Source organism: Rhopalosiphum padi, chromosome 3 (genome assembly GCF_020882245.1).
Source record: "Rhopalosiphum padi isolate XX-2018 chromosome 3, ASM2088224v1, whole genome shotgun sequence".
In the NCBI taxonomy this organism is placed as follows: Eukaryota; Metazoa; Arthropoda; class Insecta; order Hemiptera; family Aphididae; genus Rhopalosiphum; species Rhopalosiphum padi.
The window spans coordinates 68,582,545-68,603,548 of NC_083599.1; the positions used below are offsets into that span (position 1 = coordinate 68,582,545).

The following is a 21,004-nucleotide window of genomic DNA, read 5'->3' on the forward strand; positions in this document are numbered from 1 at the left end:
AAGTCGGGACGTATCGTGAAACTCATAAAACATAATTGTTGGCGAAATGGCAATATATAAACAACGGCCGGCCGGCCAACACCGCAGTCTATGATGTTATTACATGGGAAGAGATTGAATGCGAGTTTGCGCCGAGTAGTATAATAAATAAATGTAAAAAAAAAAGAGGTCATCTCGAACTCGGCAACCACACGTTTCGAAGTAACGGCGAAATAATAAATCAGCCCCACCGCAATAAAATAAGATCGGAAATGTATGTGCGACAACGGGCGTCTTCGAAATCGGGATATACATATAACATATACATGTTTGTTATTTCTATTGCGTTCGGATCAATTCTGTCAGAAATTCTACAAATAATTTATTATGATCTTATGCAATTTTCGACAAAATATACAGTTGTTGTGTGTTGCAATGGAATGTTACTATAACAACCGACCGACGAATCAATTAATCAGTCTTGATTTACGGCCGCCAATAAACGCGCCGAGTGTACGTTATCGTGGGAAAGTTGTATCCGTAATAATTATTATTAATCGCCTAACATAATGTAAGAATATTAAAACAAGTGTAAATCGCAGAGATCTTACGTACAATGATATTATTATAAATTATAACGATCAAATCCAAACGAATTCTTAATGTTCTATTTCTGTTGGTATTGTCGATCTCAGATATTACGAGACGAGAACATAAGGTTTGCTTATTGTAGGTAAAATCCAACTCCCAGCGAATACTCCCAATGGTCTCCACCAAAAATGGTTTTAAACAACAAGGTTTTAGAAGCATTAAAATGCATTCTTTTTTTTTATTCGAACCTTACCTAATAAATATAATATTTTTCGTTTCGTTTCAATTACTACGCACTTTAATTAAAAAAAAAAAAACCTAACAAAAAACCTTTTGTATTTCTTAAACTATTGTATATTAATTCCTTAAGACGTTTTATCTACAATCTTTTGATAACAATTATATTGCAAAATGCTAGTCATTATAATGTGTATTTTTAATTACATTTGATAGTGGATATCATAGATATAATATATACTTATAAGTTATAACCTAACAATGTTATATATAGCTAATTTTTACTATAATATGGAGTAAATCAATAACTATAAATATTATTTAAATCACAATAACAACGGATTAGTTCATTATTTTATTTTATTTTTTATTTTTTAATGATTTTATTTTATTTACTTGCTTTTTCCTCGTCGACTATAATATAATACCTACTTTGCTCGAATAATATTAAAACTAAACGGTTTTCATTTTTTTTTATGAAACATTAACTATTCATATGCACTCACACAGTTGCCGAAAATGGTAATTTTTTAGATTTCTGAAGTTTGACGTCACTGTCACTGTATACAAAATTTGCTCTCTTTACTTCAATAATAATTTACAATATCATTAACTCTACAGATGCAACAAATATGAATTAATGTCACGCTTGTCTACTCTAGATATTCGTGATTAAATTCAACAATCAAATGAATAATTATTATGAGTTAGAATAGTATATTGTGTGTAAGATAATTTATATAATAAAATAAATCTATTGATATAAGTTTTACAAAGTATTTTAATATTTTTTAAAAATTAATACAAATAGAAAAGTTATTTTAATAACCTATTAATAACCAATGAGTATATTAATAGACTTCAGTAGTCCACGGAATGATAAAATTGTGCCTGATCTACCCGAAGAAACCCTTATAACGATTTTGACAAAAAAAAAAAAAACAATACATTTGGTTCCTTGTATCAAAATGTCATTCGTGTTTTCATTTTTTTCCACACTTGCTATAGGTAAGGTTAGGTTAAATTAGGTTAAGTTAGGTCTTTTTTCCGTATCTACCTTGAGGATTGCATTATTATTATGATATACCACCCGTTTTGGACCTTACCGATGTGACATTACTATATAATATTGCTATTGCTACTGAGTCCGGGTGTGATGTATTATTTATATTTTTGTGCACCAATCGGCGGCACTTCTTTGACGGCTGTATAATATTATTATGACATTATCGATTGATATTTTAAACCGGACGGATATTCAGGTGGCCGCGCTTGGAGCAACAGTCAGACGAACGGCGAGGGCGGCTGGTCGTATCTGCCGGACAACCAGCACGTGTTATACAGGGCCGTGTACCCGGGCAGCAACTACAAGTCCGGAAGCGTGTACATCATACCCGCCATCGTGGGCTGTGGGTGCGCGTACCTGTGCGCCGCCACCAATCAGCTGCGCAGCTCAGTCGTCTGCATTTGCCCGGCCGACTTCAAACTTGGGCCCGACGGAAAAGCGTGCATATGTGAGTATATCATAATGTCATTATATGTACTGCAGTAGAGTTGTAAATGTATCAGTGTCCTGCGCACGAGTACTACTGCAGTGTACGATTGCTTTAACGGAAATCCGACAACCTGAACGTAAATAATTTGTTCAACACGTGGCCCAAAACCGATATTTTAATACGACGTTATCGCGTATTTCCGATAACCGCAGCGTCGGTCCTGAGGATTCAAAAGTATAAAGATCTAATACACTTATTTCTTTAGGTGTATTTTAAATGCATAAGATTCTACACATTATACGAGATACCCTCGGCGGTACTTTTCAGCATCTTTGAGACTACCAGCATTAACTTACTATTTTCCTGTTTTCACAGGGTATATTTCTTAATAATAGGTATTTTAATTATTTTAATATTATCAAAGTATCAAAGATTCCAAATCTCTAAAGTGTATACGCTGTATGTCCTAGAAAAAAATATCTATAGAATAATAATTTTTCCTGTATATTATTATTATAATTGAAAAATTAAAAAAAAATATTGAAAATATTCATCCGTAACAAACGTAAATGCTTAATTATTCATAACGGGTGAGTAAGGGTGTTTTGATTGATTGTAGAGAAGTAGAGAGTGGAATAATATATTAATGTTGTTTTACAACCCGTAATGGAAATCGTAATTGCAGGTTTTTTATTGTTGTTTCAACGATACTTAAATATAAAAGCACTGCGTACGATTGTATGCACCCGTATTTATTGTTTTATATAAGTAGGTGTAAAAATTATACGATCGGAAGTACAAGACGTATTTTCACGTACCTATAAAAAATGTTATTTACATTATTTATCACAATATTACATTTTTTTTTTTTGTCCATTTTTCAATTAATTGCATAATCTATGAGCATTAATTTTTTATACGCTGTATTTTATGCAGTATAAATTGTAAACATTAAATAACCATTACTATTATTATAAAAGGTTTGAGCATCGATAGAGATTCAATTGGTATGAAAATAATTTTAAATAACGACCATCGATCTGATACAAGAAACGACCCACAACTCACGTTATCAGGAAATAACATCTTCTTAGATACTATATATTATTATATAATTATTAATAACGTATAAGATGACGGTGCCATTTTTTTTTTTTACTTGGCGTGATAACCCTTATAAAACAAACGGTATCATTATGCAATTCTCGCACATATGAATTATGTGTTAATTATTATGTTAATATAATTTATATTAATACAGCGCGTTAAGTATTTGACATGTAAAAAATACACATTCAAAATGTGAATTCATTGCATAATAATATCATAATCGTATTACAGTATACATTTTATAAATTGTATTTTAAAATAAAAACAACTGATGTCTATAATATTGTTATTAATTTTGAACTATGCAGTAATAATAATACAGTAATTGGAAATTTACGTTTAATAAAAATTTTTATGAATTATTCAAATGTTTGGATTAGTTTAAGTATCATTTTCGAATAAATATTATATTTCATCTATTCTTCAGTAGCACAATATTATTTAATTTTCAATATTGTTTCATATTTAATCGAAATAAATAATCATAAACTCATTAACTAATACTTACGTTTGAATAATCAATTCAGTTTTATGTTTAAATTATGTTGGTTAATAAACGAATAACTGAGTAGTACAAAGAATTTTAGTTTACAAGCTTTGAAAGATTATAGAAGTTTATAACCTGTGTTGAACAGTATTATGACAATTTTTTAGAATTTTTCACATTAACAAATTTCAATGGAATTTTATATTGCATAAATTGAATCAATTAGATTTTTTTCTAATAACAAATTTTGTTTTGAATAATATTTAAAAAATAATTTATTAGTTACTAAAATTACATTTTTTTTTATTCCTTATATTATTATGAATATAAAAAATCTATAGTAAAATAAAATGTTTAAACAAAATTACTCTAAATATTTAGTTAAATTACTGTATATAATTGTATATAATATTACCTAATATAAAATGTTAATGTTACTTAGATATGATCATTTTTATAGTAATTGATTATAAATTCGTATTAAATCAAATTTAATTTATAAAAAAAAAATAAATACTGTTCATTATTATAATTTATAATATATAATGGGAAAGTAATATTGAAAAATAAAAATAATTATGTTACATTTAATCGGTATATATTATTGTGGCGCCCTCTTGTTGAGATCTTTTAAAACTATTTTAGTATGATACTAGTATTTTATCAACAGATGGGTACAGATATTATTTGTGTACAGGATAATAATTGTGCAACAATAATAATTACGATTTAAGTGAGAAAAAATAAAAATTTAATAACAATAATGCTTATATACCGATTATATTAAATCCATACACCATACATTGTTCTTAAATCTTTAGAATTTATTCATTGCAAAAGAAAATATAGCTTTTTTACATATCATTTTATTTTCTAGTTAATTTCAAAGTTTTTTTTTTATTTTTGTCACTAAAATATATTATTATATAAACTATAAAGTAAGATAAGTAAAATGTGTAGTACTATCAGTCTAATATAGTAATTATTTATTTTAAATGGTCAAATATGAAAAATGTTACACATCATACCTAATCTATAATAGCATAAAATTAAATATTTCTGCCTTTTCGCTCAACGAGGCCCTGGGACAACAAGATCACCCCCTCCCCCCCACATCAGCCACGACAACTCTCTTAGCATCTTTGACTTTAGACATAAAATTGGGTGTAGGTAAATTGAGTCCGTAATAATTTGTGTACACTTTGAAAGCTGTTAGTTGAATCTAGGGTATACAAAGATAATAGGTAAGTTGGGTTCCAGCTATAAACCTATTTACCTACCTAGTCGTTCGGCTCTCATAAAAGTTTAAACACAGAAAAAAGCAATTTTCCAAAAAAAAATTTTTTTTTGCCATTTCCAATACCTGAGAAGTTGGCAAATATTTTATAAAATATTTAATGGCTATACAACCAAATGACAAACAAATACAGTTATTTTGCGATAATAATATTCTAGATACATAAATCTCACCTGATGCTACATTTCCTCCAAATTTTTCCGGGACCCAATTTACCAATCCCGTTAAAACTCACCCCTTTTGTATCTTAAAATTTTATATCGGCAATTTTAAAATATTTAAAAACAACACATAATATTATGCAAAATAAAATTGATAAAAACGGTTTTTAAATAACGTATTTTTAAGTGTTTAATTGATAATAATTGTTATTTATTCATTTATTTATGATAATTATACTATATAATATGTAACATAATATTATAATATAATTTTTTCATATAAAATATACAACATGTATTGCTTATATAATAGAGAAATATGTTTATAATTTTAATAATATTATCACTGCTTTATGGATTAATTTTCGAAGGTTTATATTGTACTTGAACACTATAATTTTCTTTCATATATTATTGCATAACTTAACTAAATATAATATATTTTGAATCATAAATGTTAAAACTAAACATTTCAAAGAATGTATATTGTGTTAAACATACTTCGAATAACACATTAAAATTTCGTGTTTTTTTTTCTGGTAGATACATTGGGAGATTTACTTTTCACAACGTGTAAAAAATTAATAAAGCATTATAATATTAGTTATTATTAGGGTTAATCTGGGTAGACAGTTAGTAGGTATACGACTGGTTAAATAATGATATCATTTAAAAACAACAATATTAGATTAAAAGAGCACGACAGAAACGAAATTGTACTGAAAAAACTCGTCCTCGTATTTCCAACGTCATTTAATTTAAAGGTACAATAGTCGAAGAAAACATTAATAAATGTTGAATGAAAATTGTATTTTTTCAATTAGCAATATTTAATTTTTAAGTTAATATTAATAGTTTTATAATCATAAACTATGAGAAAAATATAAATATAAATAAATAATTAGAGGCATATTATTATGACTAATAAGTAATAAGTAGATAAAAGGTTAACTATTATTTTTGTGTGGGTTTCTTCGTGTAAATCTATGATATTGGACAAGGATCAGTTATGTTAATTTGGTGCTCCTTTTTATTTGATTTATTATATTTTACATATTTTGTTCTATAATATATTAATGTAATGTTTGATGTGTGAAGTTCTGAGGATCATTAGATATTATTTTTTAAGATTGATGTATTTGTATAGAAAATTTAATTTTTTTAATAACATTCAAATTCTAACATACTGAAAAAAAGCACTGATATATAATTAAATGTACATTTTCAAGTCAATTTTAATGAAAAATTCCTTTTTATTCCTAACAAGAAAAGAATAATATTAAACGTATGATATGAACAAATTAGTACCTATTGTTTTAATACGTACGAAAGAACATTTACAGACATGATGCATGAATACATTCGTTCCACTTATAAATGTCATTAAAATTATGTTTTAGAGTCTCAATGTTATTCAAAATTTTTCAAATTTTGTTATAACCGTAAATTATGATTGGCACACTTCAAAACTAAAAGCCAATTAGATTTTACGTATACTAAAGTTATACACGTGTAAATGATGACGATTAAAAAGCAGACATATCGTTATGACTAATGATGTAGGCCTGTCAAAATAATATGAACCCATACGTTATGAACAATATTAACAAATACCAATTTGTAGAGAAATTAAATAAAAATATTAATATTTTAATACAATTTTTTATTCGTTATAACGAATGTGTTACGTAAAAATGTCTTAATATATATTCAATCTTTAGAATTCTCCGAAAAGTCATTTTTGTATACCTATATAGTTAGATACTGCGTGTACTCGTTGTTCAGAGTGTAAAAATAAGAAGCTATTATACTTATTATAGGATAGTTAAGTTGATTTTATAAACTCATAAAAACCTACAATAATGTTATCTTAACTAATCGGTTATATAACTGTAATCATATAATTGTTTATTTTTCAGTTAACATATAGTTAACATGTTTTTCATCGGTGTAAAATGTATACAAACGAATGGTCGTATAATATTAATTTATAACTCATAACTTATTTGTATTACAGATAATTCAGTCTCAGTAACTCAATATCATTTCGAGAGTTATAATATACAATTTAGGTTATTTTTTCAATTTGGAATAGTTATATGTTTTTTCTTTTTACACTCACTGTAGAATTACAAGGTTTAATTTGGGTGCAAAACCGATTGATAAAAAAAAAAAAAAAAAATGTTTAATAATTTATAAGCCACCGTGTGCAACTGTGTTTGGTTAGGATGTTATGATAATAGCAACACGTCATATGTTATCTTTTAGTTGTTGTTGTTGAGCTTAAGTTTAGTAATAAAATGTAAAACGATTAAACTGTGCGCGTATAGATAGTAAATAAAAATTAAAAATACATCAGATTATGGACGTGGGTCCTCGTGATATATGTCGTGTGATTAACGTAAATTTGGTTTTTCATAAGTTATTGATTAATCGCGTAAATAACTATAATGGTAAGAAGGCTTGAGGTAGAAAATCGATAATGCCGAAACTTTTTCCGTGCCTACGCAAGTTTAATTTTGTTAGTTAAACTAATTTTCCCTAAATCAAAAGCGTAGTTTATTAACTATAATATGCTGTTTACATTCTGTGAATGTATTTAAGATTAATTTACACCAACATAATTAGCACTTGACACTAAAGCGCGGTATCGAGGTGAAATTAATGGTGTAAATAAAAATATCTTTAATTATCCCCCCAAAAAAATGTACGATATTTATCTTTCGACACCCAAAAATATTATAATAATTCAATATGTATTATTGGAATCAAAAAAACTGTTAAACGACACAATCGTTTATTATGTTACATTATAATTATGCATTTTTCTGACTCGATAAATAATATAAAATAATATTGTTTTACAGATCAATCAACAGAAACGACAAAAATTATATTTTTGATCACTGGAAGTGTATTCACAGTCGTAATCATTTGTTTGATCTTAGGCATTTGGATGTGTAAGTTCAATTTAAATGAGCTTAATCACATTTTATTAATATTTTACATTCACGGTTTTAGATAGGAGTTATCGAAGACGAAAAGAACGCAAAGAAAATGTCAACATATTACACAACGGCATTTTAAATTACGATCTGACATCTAGAAACAGAAATGGAAATGTAGACATAAATCCTACTTATGATTTCAATGGAAGAACTTTGACGACAAACGATCTTCCGAGAATATTAAGAGACGAACTGAGAATACAAAAGTAAATACAATTTATGTTAATAAAATAATATTAAATTATATTTTATAAGCTAATAAAATAAAATAAATATTAATACTTAAATCACCCGATCTTTATGTAATTATCTTTGTAATTATTTGAAATTTAATTGTTTTCATTGAATTTAAAAGTGAAAAAATATTGTTTTTGGTGAATATTATCATTATGGTCGTATTCATTTCACTGTTTAAGTTAAAATCGACGAACGAAGGCATCGACTTAATTTTTTGTTTTTAGTTTTGGCCTCAGTAGTAATACAACGGTCTAATCGATTAATTATGGTAGTTGTCACAGTACAATAATATATTATTATATAAGGGTCGTGTAACTTTGACTCGGCGTAAAATAATTTAACCGGTGTCGTAAATGAGATTTCGTGACACCAACCGCTATTGCCGAAAGGAACTCCTAACTTTGATTGCTAAACGACAAAGTTTATAATGTACGTTACGTGTGATTTCTAGATCTATTGGCGAAGGAGCTTTTGGTGTGGTGTACCGAGGGTATTATAAAAAAACGGGCGAAACGAACGAAATGCGTGTTGCGATAAAGGTTAGTAATGTTAGTATATGTGCCAAAAAGCATGCAGACATTGCCAATGCGTGTGTCTGACTAGAATACATAATATGCTTTCATTTAGCTCGTTCACCACTGTATAAAATTCGATTGGTATTATTTCAGACTCTCCAGCCAAAAAAAGACATGGCCAATGTGGAGGTGAAATTTGACGACGACAACACTCCTAATCCCGAAGTCGAAAGAGAGAAAAGACAGAGGATCAAAAAGGCTGAACAATCTTGCATGCGTGACTTCTTGACAGAAGCCATCATAATGAGCCAGTTTAATCATCCAAACATCGTGAAATTCATCGGAATCACTTTCGAAAAGAACTATAGGTTCATTGTGACTGAACTTTTGAGTGGCGGAGACATGAAAGAATTTTTACGCAAGAATCGTCCTTCAGTTGTACGTATTATAAGCGACAAAATATAATAATATAGTACTATATAATGTCTATTAAATTATTGAATCACAGAAAGTATAAAATTCTATAAGACAGAAAGTAACATAATGTACGTCTTAATGTCGGTTTATTGAAAAAAATAAAACACAGTATTAATGTATACATTGTAATGAAACATGATTCATAGGATTACGAGGTTACAAAAAAATAACACAATTTTAGACTCATAAATTCTATATAAATAAAATCATTTATTTTATAGTTGTATTTTTAGTCCTATTTATTTCATTTTAAAATAAATTAAAAGAACATTTTTAATGACATTTTCAGCAACAAAATCACAAAATCATTCCTATAAAATTAAAAGATTTATTGAAAATGGCATTGGACATTGCCAAAGGATGCGTATACTTGGAAAATCTTCATTTTATTCACAGAGATATTGCTGCCAGAAATTGTTTACTTTCTACGACGGGACGTAACAGAGTAACGAAAATTGCCGATTTCGGAATGTCTAGGGATGTATATAGGTATGTCAACTATAATGGACTAATATTTATTATAATAATATCGTGTATCTAGACATTTTTTATTTTATTTTTTTATTTCAGAAACGAGTACTACAGAAAAGAAGGTCATGCTATGTTGCCTATTAAATGGATGCCAACAGAGTCGTTGATAGACGGCGTTTTTAATTCACAATCTGATGTCTGGTAAAAACTATAGCCGAATAATATTATAATAATTAGATTAACACGAAATAAATAATTAAAAATTTATGTATTTCAATTTAATAAAATAACCACAATATTCCACTAAATAATATAATACACTTATATACCTAGTGACCATTATTACGATATAAAAGTTCTAATTTCAAAATGTTTGTTTCTAAATTCTAATTAATTTTTAAAATACATATAATACAGGCCTATACATATCTGACATATAGATAATATAATGAATCAAATAAATATTTCATTATAAAGCTAGTTATTAATAAATAGTATCGTATGGTTCTTCATTGAAATGGATTTATGTAATACATAATATTATGAGTAGATGAAAAAATATTAATAATAATATTGATAATAATACATCTGTATTAAAAATATTCAAATTTTGTGTGATGACAATATGCAAGTCGTTAAACATTTTTACACCATACCCAATAACTCGTAATAAAAATGTAAATATATTTTATTAGAACTAGATAATTAGAGTTACTGGTTTTGTGTATTTTACTAGTACTTTATTATGTACAATATATTATATAATATATTTTTTTTAGGTCTTATGGAATTACATTTTGGGAAATCATGACATTTGGATCTATGCCATACACGGGCATGACAAATAAAGAGACAATGAATTACGTTATGAGAGGTGGGCGTTTATCTAGACCGGCAATTTGCCCAGAACCAGTATATAATCTTATGGGCAGCTGCTGGAAAACCAACGGTCCAGACAGGCCTTCATTTGAGTATATACGCAATAAACTTCGTCTCTTTCTACAAGTAAGTTGTGTTTACATGATTGTGTGTCGTACGAATTGTGCAATCTAAAGTCTATACAGAGTATTGCAATAATTATTTTTACGACCAGTGGTTATTTTAGTAAAATATTTCATTAATTATAATAATATAATCCTGAGATACTTTATATGATAATAGTGTGGAATAAAATGTCACTCGTCAACTACAGTCTTATTATAAAAAAAATTGTGTAGGTACAGTGAATATCTATCCACGCACTACCAATACCTATATTATTCTAATATGAAATATCCTAATTAATAATAATATTATTAAGAATAAAATATTAATATGACACTATATTGACATTTACGTATAGCACGGTAAATTGGTAAATGTTTTAAATATTTTTTTTTCATGCATATTTTTATTCTAACATTAATTAATTACGATAAACAACAATATTACTTTTAACTGATATATTTAACATTTTAAATAAATAAGTAAACACAAATCTTAGGTAATATAAAAATTGTATAATAATAAAAATATTAAGAAGTAAAATACATATAAGTATTACAATTTAATTATATTTTAAGATACAAATAGTATGTAAATAAATAATAGTATATTTTATCGCGACATTTACCCTTTTAAAACGTGTAAAAAGACTAAATATCTCTCATTTAAAATATTTGGTTGGTGATATGTCCATCACACTTTTTAACAACACAGTACTACCTATTAAATACAATAATTATTTTAAATATAAAAATGGAGAAAAAAATTTACAATATTGTTTTATAAACAATGGATTACATATTAAAAAACTTTAGATTTGAAAATAACTAGGTATGATATTGTAAATTGTTTAAATTATTTTGTAACATTTAAATTTTTTTTTAAATTTTAAATAATATAAAATACGGTTTGGAGCGTTCGCGTACCTATATAATATTATATATTATAGTCCGATGTGCAAACGAACGATTTCGTGACTATAATTAATAAACGCAAACGTCTTACGTCCAAATATTCAGTACCTAGTACTATAGTACCTTTACATTATAGGAGATACCTACTGAAGTATAGATACTTAAATTTTGTGGCGTAGCCAGGATTTTTTCGGGGGAGGGGGGGCTGATCAATTTTTGTAAAATTTTTCATAGATCATTAAAAATTAAAATAATTTTTTAATCGTCTTAATATTTCGGACGGTCAATAAAATTTACAGGAAATTTTACTTTTATTCGTAAAATTTGTCAGACCAGCTATCAAAATCTATATTAATAATTCGTGTGTGTGTGTGTGTGATATGACAGGATCCACTTATAATCGATTACAAACCGCCGGTGATCGGCAGGCCCGCGGCCCCGCTGCCGTACCGGGCGACGCACCCGCTGGACGAGAACGCGCCACCGGACGGCGTGCTCCGCGCACACGACTGTGTCGCCGGCAGTGGCGGCTTCCACCATATGCAGCACCACGAACACCAGGAAGAACCACAGTACGTCACGCCACTGCCGGCCGACGACTTTTTCGATGGCGTGGACGCGGAGCTGATGAGGGACGCGGAGCGGTTCGGCCAGTTCCGCGGCAGCAACGAGATGGCGCCGCTGGACGACATGCGCAACTACTGTAGCGACGACGACGACGACGACGATGACGACGACGACAGCGTCGACGACGAAGAGGACGAGGACGAGGACGGGAACACGGTGAACATGGCGGACGTCGACGACGAGGCGGACGACGATGAGGACGACGACGACGACGAGCAGAACGTCGAAGAGGAGGAAGACGACGACGCGAACGGCCCGGAGATCGTGCTGGACGCGGACAACAATCGGTTCGACGAGGACGACGACGACGCGTACGGAGACAACAACGCTTGCAGCAACGGCCCGGTGTCGTCGTATCACTGGAAGTAAGTGATTCGGGTGGACGAACAGGTTGACTGCGTGGAGACAGAGGCGTATTTTTTTTAATTTTTTTTTTTGGGGGGGGGGGGGGGAATCGCCCCAGGCGTCAAAGGAGCGCCGCGCTAGAAATTCAATTTTCACTTTTTAGGGCTTAAGTTTTTTTAAGGAGAAAAAAGGTCCCCACCAATTTTTTTTTGTATCTAGAGCGCCAAAATCGTAAATACGCCTCCGCGTAGATAGACAGACGTCCCCGCAGTCAGGGGCGGTGTTACACGGAGGCCAGGGTGGGCAACTGCCCCACCGACATTTTTTTTTTGCCCCTCCATTTGCCCCCTATATTTTAATGTTTAAGATATGCAGGTAAATAAAGAAATTTTTAATTAGTAAACGGAGGAAATTTGAAGTTTTACCGTAGTACTTTTGCAGTGTGATAATAATAAATTAGGTATATTTTTTGATTATTTATTTAGAAATATAAAATATATATAATAATATAATATGTATATATTATTATTGTATTATTATTATAACCAAAACATTTTTAGCAATACTTTCTTGAAAATATGGTATCCTAAGAAAAAAAACGGTAAAAAACGACAAATGCATTTTACTTTACGAGTAAATATTAGTTAAAGTATAAATAATAACAACAATAAACCATAGTTATCGAATAGTACACACTCATTAAATACAATCACTACATTAAATCAAAACCGTAAGTGGAAAAATTAATATTACGCACGATAATATAGCACGACAAACGTGCTTTCTATATATATATATATATATTTAAAAATAATTATATTTATGACGACAATTATTTTAATAAATTTTAACAAAAATTAACGTTTTTCACTTTGTCGTTTATTACTCTGTCGTTTTTGACCTATCGTTTTTTTCCGTGTCATTTTTCACCGACTATCGAGTAACCATAAATAAATGCCCCACCAGAAAAAAATTTCACCTGGTATCTCCCCTTTAATAAAAAATATATGCCGCCACTGCCCGCGTACTTGATTTCGCCCACTAGTGGTGGACGAAACGATTGTCACAGGTGTTAAATATACTTTTTTTTGGGGGGGGGGGGAGGGATCGTGTGGTAAGTGCAGAGGATTTGTTGTCAGATCTATGTTTTTAGACCTTCGCGTTCGGTTGCCCGTTTTCCTCGAATATAGTTTGACGCGCTTATAATTTATATGCGTTGAAACGTATACAGCATTTTGTGTTGATATGTACTTATGTGTATATTTCTAGTTGTCGAAAAGGATATTTTGTATTATATTTTTGGTCGATTATATAAACAAACTAAAAAAAACGATAGTTGAATGTTTCTGACATAATGATATATTATTTTTCCACGCGTTATGCCGCCAGTATACAACTTTGAATGTTCTTTCGCAAATTCTGAGATATGGTCATTAACCATAATAGTGTTACCATTACATCATCGATTTAAAATAATATGTAAAAATTTAACGGGCTAATATCGGTCATTAATTCATAGGTTTGTATTGATATAATATTATTTACTTAGATGTTATGTGAATCCATTAAAAGAAATTATTTTTTTTTATGATTATTAATTAGCAAATACTTATTATTTTTAAAAAGCACTAATTTTTTTAAATTTTGTTTTAACAGAATTTAAACTAGAAAGGTACATGTAGTTTTTAATTTTAATATTTAAAACTTTATTTTTCCGCCTATAATCTCAAAGCGAAATATTATTATAAATATTATATATATTTTTTAAGGAATGTTTTTATACGGTTGTTAAAATAATTTCCTTATATACTATACATCACCTGACCTAAATGATATTAAGTGTATTCTTTTCAAATAAATCAAATTACCAAACACGCGTTACAGATCATTTATTTATTATTCTTGTTATTGCAGTAGGTTCAAAGAGACGAGTTTCATCAGCATGAAGGAACCCAACACCAAACAGACGGGTGCAGATGGCCAGATACATTCGTCTAAGAGAAGAAAGTCGTTCTCCGAACTCGAAGACAATAACAGGCCAAACCCTTATTCGTTGACGGGCCGCGTCCGATACAACGTAGCCAGTGACGGGAAAATAAGATGCTGACATCCGGACTCAAGGACTTCGGTTATCGAGTCCTTGGAAATGTTATAATACCCTTGTACACTGCGTGTATAGTGTTAATACTCTGTTTTGATGTGCGACTGTTGTAAATATTTTTTTTTTCATTTTTCACTCACGTCATCTATCTATAGTATAAATGTTTTGTATTAACAGCAGTTTACTATTAATTATAACGTAATACACGTCTAACCCTGAGTATAATATAAATAATTATAACCAAAAATTAACTGACTAATAAATGTCCAATAAGCCATGTGTATAAATATCACGATTTAGAATATCTGTAGCCGTATACAGTAAAAAAATCACACACACGCGTCTACGATAATATTGGCCATTTTTTGGGGTATAATTATATTTTGGTGTCAACGTTAAATCGTATCAATTATTCAGCATGCTTAAACATTGTTCAACAATTTTAAAACGACATATTATGAAGTGTATATTTTAAAAAACAATTTATTTAATATCGTTAATTACATTTAAATATATAGTATTAATAATTTGTTATATTTTAAACCATAAAGTTCATTGAAATTCCTTACAATATATCGTTATCTGTTAAAATGTAATAGTTTTTACTAAAAAAAATTATAATAATCAAGTATGAAAGTCATTAACAGTTGAAAAATATTATTTGAATATCATAATAATGTTCAAATAAAAAACATATAGAGTTAAATGCGTATACAGTATTAATAATAATACAAATAAAATATGATAAAATATAATAATATGTACTTAGACACTCTAAAATATTATGTATAATGAACAAAATATTTAGGTATATGGATATAAGACATAAAATACGTGAAATATAATTAAAAAAAAAAACAAATATGATTGTATAATAAAATTCAAAATATCATTAGAATATTAAAAATATTTTTTATTATTGTTGGCCCACTAAATAATATTATGTTAAAGATCTCTACCGTGTTTGAATAACAACACAGCCACAGCTACTAATTGAATATTATATAAAACCCATAGAGAAAAAAGGAGATATTTTATATAAATTTGAGTAAACTATATTTTTTACATAATCAGTAAAGACATGATAAAGTTTTGGTTTGTAATAAGTGATAACGTATGTCAATCAGCTAATATTTAAATTATGTATTCTGATCACAGTATAAAACCCATTTGTATTAAATTTTAATAGTTCATTTTCATTAATTAAACGCAAACATCGTTACAATAAAAATAATAAAATAATAATAATGTATAGTCACAACCAAAATTTAAATCAGCATTTTGCTCTTATTTGTTTAAACGGAGCTTATACATAAATATAATAATACCATAATAATAATAAGCTCAAAGTGTATGATATTAATTGTGATATTTGGGTGAATTTTTATGTCGGAATAATACAGACAACAGTTCAATTTGATGTGTTGGTTGTGTACCTATTGACAAGATAACGAGTAATGTCGATTGTAAGTGTTTGACTCGACGAGTAAATTTTTATTTACTTAATCTGATTTGTATACAAATTAAATTAATAAATAATGAGTTAAACACGGATTAATTAAATTCGAATACATGACTTATTCTAATTAATTTAAATCACACTGACATACGTATCACTCGAAGACCGAAAATCCCATTGCACTTTAGGTAAAAGTGTTGGTATCTAAAAATAATTAGTTTTTTTTTTTTATCTTAATAAGTTAAAATGATTGATTTACTTGCCCAGCTATATACTGTGTAGTGAACAGTTACTAATAAGTAAAAAATAATATTAATATTTTGTTTTTAAGCATTTGTAAAATTAATAAAACGTAAAGTATATAAATTAAAAATGTTAAGTCTTATTATACATTTTTTTTTGTACTAAAATGTATCAATATTGTTTAGTGATAATTTTAAATTAACAATAATTTATATGATATTATATTTCTAAGAAATGTACTTATGTAATTTTGTCGGTTTTTTTTTTTTTTTTTTTAATTATTAGATATTAGTTTTTCTACCATGATGTGCATAATTCATTTGGGCGAAAGACCCAACATTTACTTATTGTTAAGCATCCATCGTTTGGGTGAATTTAAAAATAATATCATTATGTACTATTTGTATTCTACCTTTGACCCACGCACAACATAGCAAATTTAAGTTCAACCTAATCATATTTTGCTGTTAGCTTTAAGTATTAATATTATAGTGAAAGAAATAAGTACACAAATTTATAACTACAACTGAGAGTTATCAACCTCGAAAAATGGGAAATGTGTCAGATATAATATGTCAGGTATCAATTTAAATTTCAGCCAAACGATATAATAATATGTAAGAACTCGCCTAAACGATATGTGATTTCGGGAATTTCGCCGAAACAAAAATTAATCTTTGTTTTTGAAAATGTCATGCAACAAATACATGCCTTAAAAATAGAACGAACTACTCATAATATTTTCAACTGAAAAGGGGTTTGTGTTATATGCCGTACTATGTCCCATAAATATTTATTTGCATAGATGACATTATACAAAACCGGTACAGTATAATATCGTATAATATGTATAATATTAGAGTTAATAAAACAGTTTTGTAGTAAGTGTTTGTTTATATTTTATTTTATTGACACCGCTCAAATTTGAAAACGGTTATGAAATTCATAATACAACTCATAACAAACTACCATAATATGATAGTAATTTTATCAAATTTGAAGATAATAGGATAGTAAATTATTAATGTAATGAATAGTTGTAAATACGAATTAATTGAATAATTTGTAACCAGCCAAAAATATGTTTTCTAATCAAAATAGCTATTAACTTATTTCAATGTCTATTGGGAACGAAAAATATTTCTTTTAATTTAAAATCAACGGTGTGTTTAGAACAGCTTAATCTCTTAATCAATGGTTCTAGATTTGCATTATATTTGCATTATTTTACGTTGAATTATTGATCGGTACGCAACGAACTTGTTCAAGCAATGACGTTTTTTTTGGCAAATTATTTATTAGGTAACATATGCATTTTAATACAAACAGTAATTCATTATTAGAATATAATATAATATATTATCGAATAATTTTAATACTTTTTAGTTCTAAATAATAGTATAATACACATTTGTTCCACATTTTTCAATACAAGTAATATAAATATCAACAGTATCATACAATATACCAAATAATCTTAAGTTAAAATATATATCAAATATCAATTGATGTAACGGTCGTCAGAATTAAACATATTATATTATATAATATATTCATAATAGATATTAAATATAGGTATAATATGTATAAGACAGTTTTTAACGGTATTTTGAACGAGATATTAATACCATATTGGACCTTTTAAATGACAGAAAAATGTGTATGTTTTAATAGTTCTAAGGATTTTATTAGCAGTCTGCGGTTAAAAACAACGTATTATTTAATTTCAAATTTGCTATAAAAAATGTCTAGCTTGTAATTAATGAAATATAAACACATTCCTTACTGTTTCGTAAACGTGTGTGAAAAAATATATATTGTACTTTGCGTTGATGAAAAAAAATGTATTTGTATATTGTATTATGTTGGACGTATTTAGATAAATAATAAAAAATAATCATATCGTTATACAGTTGAAATAAAAACGTTTAGGTATTAATCAACTGTGAAATTATTATTATTATTATTATTATTTAATTGTTTTGTTTTTATTTATATGGAATGACCTTTTATAAATGTTACCATAAAATGTTTTGTTAGAATCGGTTTAAACCTATAAAATATATTTATTTTTTTTTTTTACTTAATTGATTACATTTTGGTATGTCCTTTCGTAATATTAATAAGTTAAGATGACAAATGTATTCTTATTCTTATTTGTGTATTCTCATACTGGTTGTTACCCATTAAAATTTAGTATATTTAGTAATAATATGTGTATAAAACAACTGTTTATAAAAAAATATATTATATATATATATATATATGTATTATGTATATATATTCAGTGCCGTGTAATATTATTACTTTTTATTTTCTGCACGTCATCGTCATCCTCTTTGATCTACGTTCGTCTGAATTCTGTCAATGAATAATATTATCTGTAGCTATATGATCACATTTTATTCTGTTATATTATCAATTTTTTACGACACGAAGTCACTCTGTATTTTAAACAATAAATTGGTTTAGCATATAACTCGTTATTCCCAATTGAATTAAATAAAAAAAATAACTACAACATTCTTTTGAGCAACATGAAAATACTTCAATATGCCTCATATTGACCGAAATAAGTTTTGACCAGAATATTGTTGGGAATTGTAATTGTATCTGGTTGTTAAGCCTAGACATAGTGTAGTACAAAAAAAAAATAGCTGGAACTTAACATATAAAAACAATTAGTAAAATAACTACAAAATGTACATATAAACAGCTGTATAATTTTATCATAATTTGTTTTAAATGTGGAGATACATGTAAGAGTATAACCATCTGAGATGTAGTGTATATATTATTTCTCTATTTTCGTTCTATCTTCTTTGCAACCACCACCGTAATAAAAACTAAAAAACGGACCCGTTGGTATACTATTCAACCAAAAACTCCCGACCGACATCCAACCCCACGTAGATCAGTCAGACTTCCCAAACATGCAACACAAACACGGGAAATAAATGAAAAATCGATTTTTAAGAAAGGACTTCAATTCGAATGGTTCTTTTTGAAAATTATCTTTGTCGGAACGAATATTTGGTCCCCACGTCATACCAGAAGACTTCATCTGTTTGCCACAATATTCGCAGACCAGGCGTTTCTCCGAGTTTTCCAATTTTTCCAATTTTTCGCCATTTTGGAATTTCTCAGGGTTTTCAGTTTTTTTAAATTTGTCGAGTTTCTCATTGTTTTCACTGTTCTCCCGTTTTTCGAGTTTCTCATTGTTTTCGCGGTTCTCGAGTTTCTCGTTGTTTTCACGGTTCTCTTGTTTCTCGTTTTTATTGTTATCCTGTTTTTCAATTTTGTTTTGGTTTTCGGCTTCCTTGCGTTGTCTTACTTTCTCACAAAAACTACGATTCTCCGATTCCTTGGTGGCCTCCGAAACACTCTGCCTGGACGGTGGTTTTTTTTTCCGCTTTGATCCCGTCGAGTACACTGTAGTATGCCATGCGAAGGCAGTCGTATTTGTTCAGTAATACGTTCGAAGAGTCGGACGGCCCACCCGGCTGATCCATGTCCTTCAGTAACCGTTGAAACTTTTTTCGCAGTCGTACTATCGCGTCCGTGTGCTCGCTTTCTTCCGGCACGTTACCCGCAATGTTTTCCAGTTTTGCCAATAACCTTTTGGTATACTTTGCAATCAGAGTTTTTAACAAGATATCGTCGGTGCACGACGAACGAGCTGCCCCCAATCCGGTGACCTTACAATTGCCATTTATACACGCATAGTCGGGATTGTGGTCGTCTTCGTCTTCGTCTTCGTCTCCGTCTTCGTCGTCGAAACAATCGCGGTTGGCTGTCAACGGTGCCTGTGTGCTTTTCCTCGTTCCGGTTTCAAACTTGGTTACCTTCTGTACGTTTCTATCGTTCGTGGACATAGTTTAAATGTGTGCAGTGTAACTCGAGCGTGTTATGTTTTCTAGCACGTGCGTTCAGCAATTTTTGAATATTATTTCGTGTTTTGTTTTTTTTTTTAGACAAACTTTTTTAGCATAGACACGCTTGGTATTCGGCCAGCATGCATAAAGAATATTAAAAACCGTTATGCTTTTATTTATTATTATTATTATTCTTTTTTCGACAGACCATTATATTTTACCAATACACTGAATTGTAATACCGTATTCACGAGTCCTTGCTACCACGTGTCATAAAGTTTAACACTACCTCAACCACCGCCATTCACGCACTTACGCTTACCCGTCGTTGGAAAAAGATCTACTTGTATACACACATTTAATAGTTTATATACTATATAAAGATAAACC

General features: G+C 28.9%; 2 protein-coding genes across 3 annotated transcripts in view; one reads left to right on the top strand and one right to left on the bottom strand.

Moving 5' to 3' along the window:
- Positions 1-15,564, top strand: part of LOC132926494 (tyrosine-protein kinase receptor-like) — a 360,502-nt gene extending 344,938 nt beyond the window's left edge. The window contains exons 17-26 of one of the 2 annotated variants that reach the window (XM_060990859.1): positions 2,070-2,321; positions 8,226-8,318; positions 8,380-8,572; positions 9,055-9,151; positions 9,272-9,556; positions 9,885-10,084; positions 10,166-10,267; positions 10,846-11,071; positions 12,352-12,956; positions 14,851-15,564. In XM_060990859.1, the coding sequence (XP_060846842.1) occupies positions 2,070-2,321; positions 8,226-8,318; positions 8,380-8,572; positions 9,055-9,151; positions 9,272-9,556; positions 9,885-10,084; positions 10,166-10,267; positions 10,846-11,071; positions 12,352-12,956; positions 14,851-15,043 (2,246 nt within the window). In that variant the 3' untranslated portion in view covers positions 15,044-15,564. The remainder of the gene's footprint in view (positions 1-2,069; positions 2,322-8,225; positions 8,319-8,379; positions 8,573-9,054; positions 9,152-9,271; positions 9,557-9,884; positions 10,085-10,165; positions 10,268-10,845; positions 11,072-12,351; positions 12,957-14,850) is intronic. The other variant, XM_060990860.1, reaches the window with a different exon arrangement.
- Positions 15,565-19,653: 4,089 nt separating this feature from the next.
- On the bottom strand, positions 19,654-20,614 carry LOC132925492 (uncharacterized). Its single transcript, XM_060989884.1, has 2 exons — positions 20,129-20,614; positions 19,654-20,025 (listed from the first exon to the last, which is right to left on the bottom strand). The coding sequence occupies exons 1-2, from the start codon at positions 20,612-20,614 to the stop codon at positions 19,654-19,656; spliced, it is 858 nt and encodes a 285-aa protein (XP_060845867.1).
- Between the last annotated feature and the right edge of the window lie 390 nt (positions 20,615-21,004).